A 14,043-nucleotide genomic window follows, 5' to 3' on the forward strand; every position below is an offset into this window, starting at 1 on the left:
TGCAAAATCCTGTGGTTTAAGGTATAGGTTGTGATATGACTGAGGATGAGAATTATTTTAATCAATAAATTAAACCAATTTGAGCTGAAAGAATAATGATTATTTATTCGATCGATAGACACAATAAGGTGAAAAAGCCTTGCGGCATGAAAAACCCCTTATTACATTTCGTTTGACACAATTACACAATGAAACATACGGGCAATCAGTGCTTCACGTGTAGCAAATCCATCAATGCCATTAACATTTTCCACGTTTCCTAATAATTCTTCTCCATCTTCATTTTGGTTTTCAATTTCATCTTCTTCTACAAGAATGCCAAACACCGAACGTTCTTTCTACTATCTGTCGGGTCCTGATCTGGATTTCATTGTACCTGTGTCAATCAAATAATTTAATGTTAATTTGTGCATCAATCAGTCGAGTAAACAAGTAAATAAACAAGTAAAACAGTATCAGTATTACCTTATTTCTTCTTCAGTCTGTGGATTCCGCAGGGGTGTCATGAAAAATATCCTTTTCTATTTCTGTACATTTCTTCCATGTTGTTGAATGCTGTTAATCTAATGTGGGTGCAATCAATAGCGCCATCCACACCTGGTAAATCAATTACATTGTATATGTATGTATGTATGTATATGTGTATATAGAAAAAGTTATAATGATATAAAATCCACACCTGGTAAACCAATAGCTCCGTTTCCCTGTCCCAGATTATAGAATAATCTGCGATTTTGAGTGGAATTGTCCGGATCCCTGGGAAACTTGATATACTCCGTCATCAGACTGCCTATTAGTAAACTCACCCTAAATACTATACGGGAGACTGTGGGCTGAGAAACATTCATTGTGTCCACCAGAATAAGCTACAATTACAGTACATATATATATATAGATAATTTTTATTTTTTTCTACTTCTTTTAAGAGTAGTGATACTGATATATATTTATGACTTACTTAAAAATTTGCAGTAGCATAATACCGCAAACACAATCTCTTTTACCGTATTCGTGTACCCTAACCTACTCTCTCTCGTCCCATCACTGCACAATAACAACTTCAAACGCGTGCTTAAGTCCTCAATATCGTCGACTTAAAAATCTAACCTCAATAAAGCCAAATAAGAACTCGTTTTCTACAAATAAGGCGGACTTATTCGACTATGAATTCATAAGATCTTAAGACTTTATTAAGCATCGACTGTGAATCTACACCAATAAGCATTTACTTTTCTAAGCAAATGTTGAAGCTCAGACTTAAGACGTTGCTTATTCGGCGACTGTGAATCTAGCCGACGTCTTAAGCATGTGTTTAAGCCCAGCTTCGAAATAAGTTGCGACTGTGAATACCGCCCTTGGACTGCGTGAGGTCTTGAAAGAGGGTGAGTGAGACTAAACAGGCCTGGTGATCGAGGATGGCTGATAACCACGTTGGGTCTCTCAGCTATTAGGAATCGAAGGATTGCTTGTTTGAATGGAAACTGTTTACAAAAGGCAAGCGGCCCGCAGGAAAGTTCTTTCAGAATCGCCTGCAAAAACTGCTCAAGGCCGCAGGGTGAAATTACGATAGGTCTGGGCGCTGTGCTTTCGGAGTTAGAAAAATCGAAGTAGGCAAACGGTTGAGGGAGGCCATATGTATTTTGTCAGCGCGTTTCCCCTTCAAGGGAAAGTACCCAATCGTGCGGAGTGTTGTAAACAAAAGGGTATACATACTGTCGAACACGTCCTCACGACCGAGGATTTTTGGGACAGCAGGATATCATTGTGTACGGTCGTCGTGTACGATTGTGCGAATAAAAGTTGAACATTTTATACGCCCACTATTATTTAGTCACCCGCTCGGTTAGTCTTACAATAATGTACTTTATTATTGTTTGTAAAGTACAATAATGTACTTCATATAGTTTGAATTATATTTATTTATTCAGAATATGCTGCGAAACTATTGACTGGAAATTAGGTGCTTTATAATGTTAGGAAAAGCCCGTGATTTACATGAAACCGGACAGTTTCTTCCTATTGAAAATTAAAGTAATTTACAAACTAACAATAATAATAGAATAAACAACGTAGAATCGACTCCTCGGCTGCATGTAAATTATGTGTACGGACGCAGAATCGACACCTCGGCTGGATAAATGTAACTCGGCTGGTTTTGATTTCGATCTCTCTGGCTTTTCGCCAACTTGTAACATCAATTTTAGCAAGTAATTACAATTCAAACTATATCGTGTTTGGTATCATTTTAATCAGAAAAATCTCTCCAATGCGCTAGTAAAAGTTTCAATGAGAAAAAGTCAAAAATAAAAAAGTTTTATAATTGAATTCGTATTAGTAACACCGATACGTTTCGGCTCCTCGCTTTGAATCCTTGGACCTCTCTCTCCTCCATTATCTGTCCCTTTCTACGTTCACGCTTGGCTCGCGCCGCATGTAAACACAGAATCGACACCTAGGCTGGAATGCAACCGAGATTGGGACACAGTGGTTGTCCCGGCCCGAACTCAAGGCGTCCGGGGAGACGAAACTCTCTCCCCTCCACTAAACGCCTACATCATCCAGCTACCATCCGCTATGACAGTTATGTATGGGATACCGTCGACGACTTCATTGTTTTCGGAAGCTAATCGTCTTTCTTCTTCACCTGCTGCCTGCATGGTATGCATTGCGCTTTTCATAAACTCATCTACAAGTTTTTCACGGTACCTGCGGTATGTCGTTTCAGTCATGCAGGGCATGTTCAGGGCGGCGCATAATTCTTCTAATTGTGCATAGCCGATTCCGACTGTAACAGTCGCAGTCGTCATGGCCTCATTTACATTCATTATATCTGAATGCATAGGTTTCGACCAAACAGTATCTTCGTAATTGCACATTTGGCACTTGAAGAAAACCTGTGTCAGACACCCATGCTGGCGACTACCGATCATTTTCCAATCGCGAAAATGACATTCAATACCTCGCGCATGATTGTCGAACGTTCTATGTATTTCATTCTAAAAGAACTGAACGTTAACAATGCAGCGACCTTCTGGCACATTTTCCAAAATACGTCCCACATCTACGTGTCCGTAAATTGTAATACTATGAACGAAATAAAAAGAAAATAATAAATTATGAAATAAAATTGTTGATAATTAATAAATTGCAATTAATTGATAATGCATTTACTTTATTCAATAAAAAAATAAAATCCAATCCAAAATCCAAAAAATAAAAAAAAATACAATCTTCGTCGAAAATAATTAACCAAGTTACGTGAAAAATCTAAGTGCATAGTTAAAAGCCAATTTCGTTAAAAGTAATCCGGTTTACGTGATACGAGGTATCATTTTAATCGGGAGAACACCAGCAATCCATTGGTACCACTTTCATACCGATGCGATGAAAAATAAAGAATTTGATGTTTTGAAAAATTAATGCGGTCGGTCGGTTCGACCTTAGGCCGCCGAGCGCCTACCTGGGGCCTGCACTCGGTATGTCGTGCGAAAAAGAAAATGGTTTATCTGTTTACCCTATGTTTCACTGGAACAGCGGTTGTATTTAAAAATGGGCGGGCCCTATGAGAATATAACCAGCAAAGCCCACCTTCCTTTCCTTCTGTGCTGCAATTTTCTATGCTGCTGGTAAAGTACGGAACGCCAAGTAGGCCCACTCACCGACGAGATAATTATTGTACTGTGACAAAGCTAAATCATCTCGTTGGTGGTATAACAGTTTGTTTCGGCGGTACAATGGGTAATATCACTATTCTACATTATCCATCATTCCTATTTACCGAACCTACCCCAGGCTCACTGGGCCCACTTGGCGGGCCGAACTTTAACACAGGGGTTGGCAGGCTTTAACAGTATCTCATCGGTGACTATAGTCACTCTCTCTATAGTCACTACTATCTATATCTATAGTCACTGAGTCACTGGAGCTTGAAGGCGTCTGCACGTACAAAATATATCAGAGAGATACCGTGTTCAGAAATTGAGCTTCTTCATGTAATAGAGTCGTGTATCCGACATTATAGCAAGATTAAAATAGTACCTATAATTTAGAGTCTAAAGTTTAGACATATCTGTGAAAATGGCACACCATGAAGAGTTCAATATGAGAGATCTCCAGATGGAGTTCAAGAACCACTGTGACGATTATATGGAGGAAATTGAACCAGATAAAAAATCACTGGCTGTAGATTTTTGTAATAAGGTCATATTTATAATTGGTCCAGAATCGCATAAACTCAAACACCGTAATGCAGATATGGTCTGGAAATTTAGATTTCCTAAAGCCCAAGACGAACACATTGTATTTATCGTGAATCACAAACGAGAAAATGCGCAATGTATTCCAAAGAATGATGCAAAATCTATGACCCTTACAGTTCAGCAAGCTTCTTTACTAGCTTTAGAGACATTTTCACGATTGATCAAAGTATTTTATGATAAAGGTGATAAATTGATGACCCCCCTTGCTGGTGCATGTTTCTGCAAGTATGATACAAATTCATTGGCTGAAGAACTTGGCATAACGGAGCTGGAGCTACTAGTGAAATTAAATCAAAACACAATAAGAGGTGGGCAGTATCTTACAAATCCTGACGTCGATATAGCCATATGCTCTACTATTTCAGCCACTCGTAACATGAAGGACGAAAATCTAAAGGAGCGGATCCTGAATAACGTGGTCAAACAGTATAGAAATAAAAACTTTGTTGCTGATCACAGCAGAATTGCTATCATTTCAAAGTATGCGAATGAAGGGTTACCGCGGGACTTCGTTATTAAAGACATCTTTAGAGACATTGAATCTCGGTCAACGGAATACAGGATTGCTCGTAGAAGCAACACGCGTGGGTCTGACCAGTTGCTTATTACGGATTAATACTGTAGTGTGCTTCAAAGATAGCCTAGGCCATCAAACAGTCTGAAATATATGCAGGAGTTCAGATCCCAGGATCATTGCCAATAAAGAGGAACATGAAACATTTTTATTATATATCAAGATGAATATGAAAGACAAACATTCATGTGTTAATATTACTGCATTCAATTTAATGTCTTCACTAATAAAATAATGAGATAAAACTATAACCAATGTTTTTAGGTTATATATTATAATAATAGGTATTTGTAGTTAAAATTATTGGACTGTAGACAGTTTGATACTATGTACGACACCAAATCATTAGTAAATACATACAAGAGAGTTCAATGTTAATCATCCCGCACATAGGAATAAAAACAAGATGTAAAAACATGTATCAATTCATTTATACAATTTTCAAAGTACATACTCTTCGTTCAATATAAATATTTAACCAGAAATATCACGTTAGTGATAGTAAATCGCACGTTACTTTTAATACGTAGGGCCAACTGAAGATTTCTTTCCGTAGGGCCAACTCTTGACCAGGTACACTGACAAGAAAAGGCCGCGAAGTGTCCCCCTCCGATTTTGATGAAACTTCGTACATTTGTTAAGCAGGTAAAAATAAGGGACACGTATTTTTTTATATCGGCTGACACGCGACTTTAAGGAGTGAAACCACCCCTCAAAGTTTCGACCTGAAATTGCTATCTCGAAAACCAAAGAAGATACGTGAAAACTTCTAATGGACGGATACGAAGTTTCATCAAAATCGGAGGGTGACACTTCGCGGCCTTTCCTTGTGAGTTGCATTAAAAAATAGTCGCAGTGAAGTTGGCTACAAATTCACTAACCATTCACGCCGCAGCGTCGGTGAACCGATCTCGCCATTGGCTCACCGACGCGGCGTGAATGGGTTAGTGAATTTGTAGCCAACTTCACTGCGACAAGTTCAATGCAACTCAGTGTACCTACATACTACACTCAGTCCCATCGAAGTTGTCGCAGTAAAGTTTTCGCACAAACACATTCACGCCGCGTCGGTGAGCCGATGCACCCATAGACATAAGAAATATAGACGGAGCATAAACTGCTACTTTAGGTAAGGGGCGCTCTGATAATCGGGGCGAGGAGGGGACTCGTCTGACATCGACTTATTCCGGCAAGACTCGGTAATATTCGGCTCACATTTCACATGCATGTATGTACGTACGGATGCGAAAAGCCGAACATACCCGAGTCTGCGCTTACGAAAATAGTCGAAGTCAGATGAGTTCTCCCCTTACCGCGATTATCAGTTACCCCTCGCAGAAAGGCTCCGTCTATATTTCATATGTCTATGGACGCACCCCACCTATCGGCTCACCGACGCGGCGTGAATGTGTTTGTGCGACACTTCGATGGGACTGACAATACATACAATAAACCAACAGTAGACAGACAGTTGGCTCCAGTAAACTCACTAATTCAGGTTCTGTTTCTTACTGCGGCCGCAGTATATTCTAGAGGGCGTAAGAAAACATCAAATTTTTTCGCCGCCGCAACCTTCCACAAGGATGGCAGTCTTTAACAGTATCTCGTCGGTATTATGGTGTATGCCGAACTCCGAATTCCGCGTCGGTAAAGCAGTTAACGTTTCATCGAAAATTAGGTCGAACAGAAACTGATTTAAGCGCCACCTCAGTTATCGCATCCAATCAGATTTTGTGATTGTATTTTTTATTTTTGTTGAAGATATCATTTTATAATAGATTGGAAGGAATAAAAGAATTTACTCAAGCATCTTAATTATCTCAGGAATGTCTGGATAATCTTGATACTGTATATTACAGTAGTGACTACAGATTCAACAAGACTGGACATGCTTTGTTACTCCGAGATATAGATATAACAACGCTGAGCTCGAAACATTGATTGTGAGTGATAGACATTAGTATCAAAGCAATTTATTGTTACTGTCAACGTGCGTTAGACTGTTCCACATTGTGAAGCGTTTCACATTTTTATACTACATAACAATAAGAAAAAGCAGATGGCACTCGTTCTCGAGGCACAAATTCAAGACCGTACAAATACATACAAAAAGGCATGACCAGTCTTTATCAAGTCTTTATAGATTTGTAGTCACTGATTAAAATAATGTTAGCATAAATAAATATATATATATTTAAACATACATAAATCTTTAGTTGTTTTTTTTTTAATTCGAAGTGCGTTGTACATATGTAAGTTTTATATATATTTACATACAGATTTGACATGTCTGACCATCACAGTGGAAAAGGTTATACACCTTTACCGCAAAGTATAAGCAATACTGATACCGAAGATGAAGAAGATTGTTTGGATCAACCAAACGAAGTACCTAAAGTTAATGCCGATGATATATTGCCGGTAATTTGAAATTATAAAAAGATTTTATTTTTGAATTATATCAATATTAGTATAGAATGTAGTAAATTTCATAGAAACCAAAGTATTGTTAAAATTATATACATGACCATAAAAATTATAGCAATCAACTACTATCCATGAAAATGGAGCATATTATCCATTGGACGAGACAAGAAATCTAGCAAATCGTACAAAGAATGGACAAAATATACTTAAATATTATAGAGACGATATGCCTATAATGGTAGTTGAAGGCAATGATTTGTGGAAAAAACGTGATATGTCTCCTCTACGACGATTTTGTTTAATCGCTTCTGTATTACTATGTATTACCACGATAATTGTATTTCTGTACATTTTGCCTTGCGATAATTCAATGGTATGCCCTTCGATTAATGAACCACAACCATTTATTTCCTGGGATAAAACTCTTCAAGGAGTGGGTAAGTATAATGAAAGTAGTAAATATATAAATGTGGATGTTAAGAAAATATTGAATTTTTATATAAAACATTATTCTTTATATTCTTTTACTTTATAACATCTGTGTTTTATTACATAAAATAATATGGTACAATGTTTACCTAATGCTTGTAGAACTGAATGGTCCTATTACCGTTATTCGTGGAAATCCATCGAATCTTATATTTCTTGTTCGTGGGCAACGATATAAAGGAAACGATACAAATGATAATCAGGGACAAATATCAGCCGAAGGAGGAGGAGTTATGTCGATGCAAGGGAACAGTGGTTTACCATTGTGGTTGGTTTCTTTGAAAAGATCACCGTCTGAAATTGATTGTATTACAGTCGATACTGACCGTTCAGGAAAACCAGACTGTATAGTTGCCGGTGACCAAGGCCTTTTGGCTAGTATCGAACCTATCGCAGGCACCATACACTGGAGTTCAAAAATTCATACATTTGAAAGGTTACCTCTAATTTTATCAGACATCGATACAGATGGAGTTGAAGATTTTTTAAGTATAGAAGTAGTTGAGAAGAAAATGCCTAATTTTGTTATGCTATCTGGAAGAACTGGTCATCTTTTAGGGCGATATTCACCTGAAAATTGTTCATCAATTGACATGTATAATCACATTTCTAACGATACTATATCCTATATTTGTTATAATAGTAACAAAAAAAGTAAGGATAAAACATATTCTAATTATAAATTTAAATAATAATGGGATAACATAATTTTTAATATTTACAGGTATTGTTAAAACAATGACCATTAAAGGATTATTACATGCTTTAAAGTTACCAGAAGCATATAAACAATCAATAACGAAGTCAAAAATGATAATTCATACATTTAAAACGTTAAATGTTGATAATGAAAAATATAACTGGACGCTTACACCGTATCATTATTTATCTATAAAAAACGAAGGAACGTGTCCTGGAGAATCTTGTAAAGCTAATGTAAATTTAACGCTGCACAAATTTGGAAATCAACCGATAATAATATGGGATCACATTAGTCCATATTCTTTTGTATCGAAACCAGATTTCTTAGTTATGTCAGGGAAACCTTATACTTCCGGGTTCGCCATTAAATTTTGGCTCTGGATTAACTCGATCTCTGAACATACAAAAAAAGTATCCGTTGTAACGGAAAGAAGATTAATAGAAAGAGTATTAATAGTTTTTGTAAATTATACGGATGTCCAAGTTATGAACGCAAGTCAAAGCGATATTATTCAATTGTGTCAGGACACTAATTGTCAACCAGATCTGAATTCTCGTGTTCGTTTTAGTTCAATCAGAATTGATAACATTAGCGAAGATGGATTTCCAGAATTAATAACTTATTGGTCCTCTTATGATGTAGAGTCACTAAAAGTATTGACATCAAAAGTCCAAGTTGTAAAATTAGATTCACTTTTAACTAGTTTCCCACACATAGGTGTTTAATTATTTTGTTTTTATTTTCTGTAGATTATTAGATTTTGTAACATAACGGTTAAGTTATAAACGTCTTAACAATGAAACGAAGATGTATATTCGTTTCGTTAAAAACGAAAAAAGAAAAAAGAAGGAACGTAATGGTGTCAGGCCATAAATTTATTAGAACTAGTCAGCACTTAGTAATAACGCAGCAACGATTTTCACAGGCGCCTAATTTACCATAATTTTTGACGCAGTCATTTTCATGATAACCACTCATTGTTAATGTTTAAATATTCTGAACGAACTCTCAATGGTGCCTTGCAAAATCTATGTACAAGAATTATGAGCAAACGTATAATATAAAAATTTACGTTATTAGAGAAAATTTATGTTACTAGAGAAAATTTATGAAAAGTTTTACATGTTTAACAAGATTTTGAAAGAAATAACAAAGTTCCTTTTCAAATATTCCTTAGTAATGTATTTATGTAGGACTGTTTTACATATATTTGTTCAACATTTTGAGTGCATTCTTTACTAAAAGATTGATCTTGTTGCACACAAATGCTAGTGCAGTATTATAAAAGTTGAATAATAAATAAAACTCTGGCTCTAGTCATATTTGTATTATCATATTTATAAAAATTTGAAATTAGGTGTTTTACATAAAATACAATCTGAATTTTTTTTATTTTCATTTCCTACAGTAGTAGTTTATGTATAAATTAAAAATACCCTAACTTTCATTAAACTACATTTCCCATATTTCCTTAGAGAACATTAAATTTTATTTAATTTTCATACTCTATAGTATTTCGTTATTTGTTAAACATTTTAGAACATAAAATTGTCTATATAAAGTTTTGGTACAGCTGATTTTATAAATACAAGTAATTTTATTTAAAATTTAAAGAAATATATTTGTTGATGTTCATTTTACACTGAAGCATAATTAGTGGGTAGATAAAAGGGTAAAGTTTCAAACTATTTCACAAACTAATATGTTATAATGGTAGTGGGGGAATGATTATCGGATGACAAGGCAAATCAGTACGTTCGGTGTCAGACGATGTAAAACAGTGTAAAATACATATAATATTTTTCACAAGAGAGTAGTACCATCGGATGAACAAATTTTGGTTTTGTTTGCGCATGTTGGCTCTGATTGGTTCTGCCGCGCTCCGCTACCAAGGTAACACGCATGCGTCGTACCACTGTATGTCGTAAGCCACGCTGGGCAGAAAGTATATCCGGTGATCATAAACTTGTGAATTATGATTCACTTATTCACTATTTACCTCTGTCCTAAGCCGTTCCTATATTAATATATTTTGTCCACCGTGTATATGGCAGTTGCAATGGGAAGTAAATCATGACCGGGGGGGGGGGAAGGAGGTGTAGCGCTACTGGTGGGAGAACTTTCTGAGCTCAGTCGAGCTGTGCGAAATGGTACTACCCTCTCGTGAAAAATACTATACATATATTCTTAATTATTCGTTCTACGAGAGACCATGCTTGTCATACGACGAGTTTTCGTTCGTTCTGCGCATCTCAACATCTGTGCAAGCGCATTGTAGTACCGCGCAGCATAATCTATATAGTGGTCTTATATGCATTTAACCACAGCCGACTGTAGTACTAGCCATGCTGAACAACGTGGCAACACCGCTCACGTGACAATCGGGAGTCCTATTTTCAAAAACAGAGTCCTGTGCTCGGAATTGTAATTACCGTCTTTTTTAGTTAAAAGCTGTAGTAATATATGCTATTTTGTATTAATTATGTATAAACAATACATAAACGTTGCAACTATGGCAAGTAGAAGTGATGTGGTAGTATAAAATTGTTATAAATGTGATATAAATTTTGTGTACTCTCGAAGTAGTTTAGTGTTGTGAAGCATGATATTTGAAATATTTACAGTGGTTTCAAGAAAATTTAGGTATGAAGCGAAATGAAACCATCTTTGGATCAAATTGAAACATTTAAGAATTGATAAACGTGTATATAAGTGAATAAAACCCTTGAAATAAGCGAAATTATTGGAACGAAACCAAAGAGGTTATGTGAAGTCCAGAGAGTAGCCGAGAGTCTGACGACGTTGATTGGCTGGAAGTCTGGGAGTCCGGGGGGCAGATAGAGTAGGGTATAGATATATTCGAACCGGACTCCCGCGGTGTTGCCATTTTTACTTCAGCACAGCTAGTACTAGAAGCTGTGATTTAACATACTCTTCGAACCTTCGATATTATCACTTGCTTCTTCCTTTATTCATATATTTTTGTCTACCGTGTATATGACCGCGAAGTTAAAAGTAAGACTAGAGGGCCTCCCAGAGCTGCGCAAACCAGGTATGTTCTTTCGTTGAACGAATATTTCGAGTAACGGATGTCTTATACAGTACGCGCAGCTACTAATAATTTGTACCAGTTGAATCATACATATAGTACAGTAAGAACATTATCTACACGTGAAATAATACAAAGAGTTAAAAACTAACCCCACTTGTGTAAAAAGAAGTTACTCTGCCATGCGGCAATACAATTCGTACACCACGTATTCGTAACGCACGATAACCTCTGCACTAGTTGTACGATGGCTATGGGAAAACGAAGAGGTATACATACAGCATCCGGTAACTCCGCGATGTTTGGCTCATCAACGAATAATTTACGGTCGAGTCGTTTGAACTTCCGTCCAAATTCAACTCAGGAGGACAGGGGCGGAACTCGACCAACAGCTGCACCAAGCTCTATAGGACTTATACTTGTAACGATGTTTTTACATGTTTGTAAGAAATCATTATTATTCGATACAAGATTAAAGATTGCTATATATTGCGGTGCAATCTTCGTGGTATCACTGATAGCGGACTTTATCACAATGCCGAGGACATATTTTTCACGTTCGGATAATGTATTGAATCAGTACTTTGTGAAGTGGGGATGGGGATGGTTGTTGACCGTAACTATTCCATGGGTCGCATTAACCGCACACACGCTTGGCTGTGGTCGCAGATCAATTTTATTGAAACATCTTGCTAGATTAGGTTTAGCCACGATCGCGTGGATGCTATGGATTAAATTATTTAATTACATCGAAACGAATTACGGTCGATGCCTTAGCACAAAAGACATGCAATTTCAAACAAAAGCGAAATGTCTTCAATCCGGTAAATTTTGGAGTGGCTTCGATATATCCGGACACACGTTTATTCTAATATATTCTAGTTTAATCCTGGCGGAAGAAGGTTCTTCGTTGGTCGGGTGGGAAGGTATCAAAGATTTAGTTATGCGCGAGGAACACTCGCGGACTACCCCTAATGAACCTAGTACCGGACCGCTTCGAAATCTTTCCAATTCTGATTTAGAATTTTTAAAGAAAGCACACAAAGCGCTTACACCATATCTAAGAGGCCTTTTCGTTGTAATGACTCTGCAGCAGTTACTTTGGGATATTATGTTAATATCTACGATGCTCTATTACCACATTATGATTGAAAAATTTCTCGGGGGTGTAGCTGCTATTATAACGTGGTACGTTACTTATCAATGGTGGTACAAGTCGGGAAAAAGTTCGCTGCCCTCACCTGGTGATGGTTTATTTAAATACAATGAGGTAAAAATTCATGACACTGGTTCGGTTAAGTCCAAACGTAGTACGCTTAATGGTACCAATAGATTCATGGGGCTTCCGATTCGGACGAGTCAGGATTACATGGATATCAATAGACAATTAGATCCCGATTTAACTAGTTCAAGAATATAAAAATTACTTAATATTTTCTAACTTTTAGTTTTTATTTATTTAATTGTTTAAAATCGTATGCATCCCTAAGGGTTACCTTTTAGTTTTATTTTGGTTGAATTATTGGTTATTTTTAAATAAAAAGGGATATTTAATTGTATGTACAATAGGTATATTAACCGTTTGAGTCCCAGGGGTCATTGAAAAAACACTGTCGAAAAGTACCGAACAGCGCAATAGCGTTGCTATAAACCCAATCCTGGGTCTTTTCGACATAAAATCCTAAGTGCGATCGCGCTGCTTGAGACTCAAACGGTTAAATGTAACCGTATTCTGAAACGCTTACAGTTGTTTACGACATTCTTCATCATATTCACAGACTTAATTTATGCAAATTTTTTAAAATTATAAAGTCTAAAATATTTAAATTTGTCGAGTAGCTTTGTGAAGTATTTGCTTATATTTCTGAACGAATTACACGTATTTATTTGAGTACTATTTTCTTATAAAAAAGAAAAAATGAAAAAAAAGGAAAAGAAATTGAGTATCGCGATCTATCGCACCCCAATGTGTACATAATGTAATTAAATGACATATGTATTTTTGTATCTCTTTATGGATTGTTAAATCAATAACTATCTAGTATAGTCGTTGTTACTGATATACCTTTTGTGACGTTGTTTTATAATTTATATTTAATAAACTTTATCGTTAACAAAGTGTTTGTCCACTACACTTCTGTGTCGCTACGTATGTTCAGCAAATTTATTTATTTATTTACCTATAGTAAATGTATTTATTATGTAAGCTACTATTAGAATGATTGTGCACAAAATTGTATAGGAATTATCTGTTTGATGTTCTAAAATGAAAAATTTGTAGTTTTATATAACATTTTGTGACATTTTTCTTGTTCTTCCTTTAGATGAAATCCAAATCTTTATTAGTTAATCAATTAGTTGTAATTGCTAATTACTGATTAAAATTTTAAAGTATCTTTTTTTGTTTCCTCTGCACGAAAGAATTAATACTAATCCTAAGAATATGAACTTAAACCGTTATAAAATATGTGTATATATATATGTTAAAAAAAAGAAAAAAAGAAAAGATTATGAAATATTTATACAGGTATAATATATTATT

General features: G+C 36.0%; 2 protein-coding genes and 1 long non-coding RNA gene across 8 annotated transcripts; 2 read left to right on the top strand and 1 right to left on the bottom strand.

Annotated features, from left to right (window-relative positions):
* Positions 1 to 78: 78 nt before the first annotated feature.
* Positions 79 to 1,240, bottom strand: LOC123987852. 2 transcript variants are annotated; one of them, XR_006829488.1, is made up of 4 exons: positions 959 to 1,240; positions 807 to 866; positions 466 to 597; positions 79 to 376 (listed from the first exon to the last, which is right to left on the bottom strand). It is a non-coding gene; the product is annotated as an uncharacterized LOC123987852 (long non-coding RNA). The 2 variants fall into 2 exon arrangements; XR_006829487.1 differs by having other exon boundaries at positions 680 to 866.
* A 5,202-nt stretch (positions 1,241 to 6,442) lies between these two features.
* Positions 6,443 to 9,772, top strand: LOC114880045. Of its 4 annotated transcripts, none has more exons than XM_029195626.2 (5): positions 6,443 to 6,511; positions 7,113 to 7,254; positions 7,376 to 7,697; positions 7,852 to 8,403; positions 8,474 to 9,772. In XM_029195626.2, the coding sequence occupies exons 1-5, from the start codon at positions 6,456 to 6,458 to the stop codon at positions 9,175 to 9,177; spliced, it is 1,776 nt and encodes a 591-aa protein (XP_029051459.2). In that variant the 5' UTR covers positions 6,443 to 6,455; the 3' UTR covers positions 9,178 to 9,772. The 4 variants fall into 4 exon arrangements, with proteins under 4 accessions (XP_029051459.2, XP_029051460.2, XP_029051461.2 ...); XM_029195627.2 differs by lacking the exon at positions 6,443 to 6,511 and adding an exon at positions 6,533 to 7,001; XM_029195628.2 differs by lacking the exon at positions 6,443 to 6,511 and adding an exon at positions 6,533 to 6,946.
* A 1,601-nt stretch (positions 9,773 to 11,373) lies between these two features.
* LOC114880027 (acyl-coenzyme A diphosphatase FITM2) lies at positions 11,374 to 13,547 on the top strand. 2 transcript variants are annotated; one of them, XM_029195586.2, is made up of 2 exons: positions 11,374 to 11,504; positions 11,742 to 13,547. In XM_029195586.2, exon 2 carries the CDS (start codon positions 11,749 to 11,751, stop codon positions 12,919 to 12,921), a length of 1,173 nt encoding a protein of 390 aa, XP_029051419.1. In that variant the 5' UTR covers positions 11,374 to 11,504; positions 11,742 to 11,748; the 3' UTR covers positions 12,922 to 13,547. The 2 variants fall into 2 exon arrangements, with proteins under 2 accessions (XP_029051419.1, XP_029051420.1); XM_029195587.2 differs by lacking the exon at positions 11,374 to 11,504 and adding an exon at positions 11,523 to 11,604.
* The last annotated feature ends 496 nt before the right edge of the window (positions 13,548 to 14,043 follow it).

Source organism: Osmia bicornis, chromosome 6 (assembly GCF_907164935.1).
Source record: "Osmia bicornis bicornis chromosome 6, iOsmBic2.1, whole genome shotgun sequence".
NCBI classification, from domain to species: Eukaryota; Metazoa; Arthropoda; class Insecta; order Hymenoptera; family Megachilidae; genus Osmia; species Osmia bicornis.

Bases quoted from the DNA above. Each gene is read 5' to 3' on its own strand.
- LOC114880045 (XM_029195626.2), top strand. From the start codon at position 6,456: ATGCCGAACTCCGAATTCCGCGTCGGTAAAGCAGTTAACGTTTCATCG. The intron at 6,512-7,112 runs GTCGAACAGAAA...ATTTACATACAG, and splicing joins AACGTTTCATCGAAAATTAG to ATTTGACATGTCTGACCATC. The intron at 8,404-8,473 runs GTAAGGATAAAA...TAATATTTACAG, and splicing joins TTATAATAGTAACAAAAAAA to GTATTGTTAAAACAATGACC.
- LOC114880027 (XM_029195586.2), top strand. From the start codon at position 11,749: ATGGCTATGGGAAAACGAAGAGGTATACATACAGCATCCGGTAACTCC.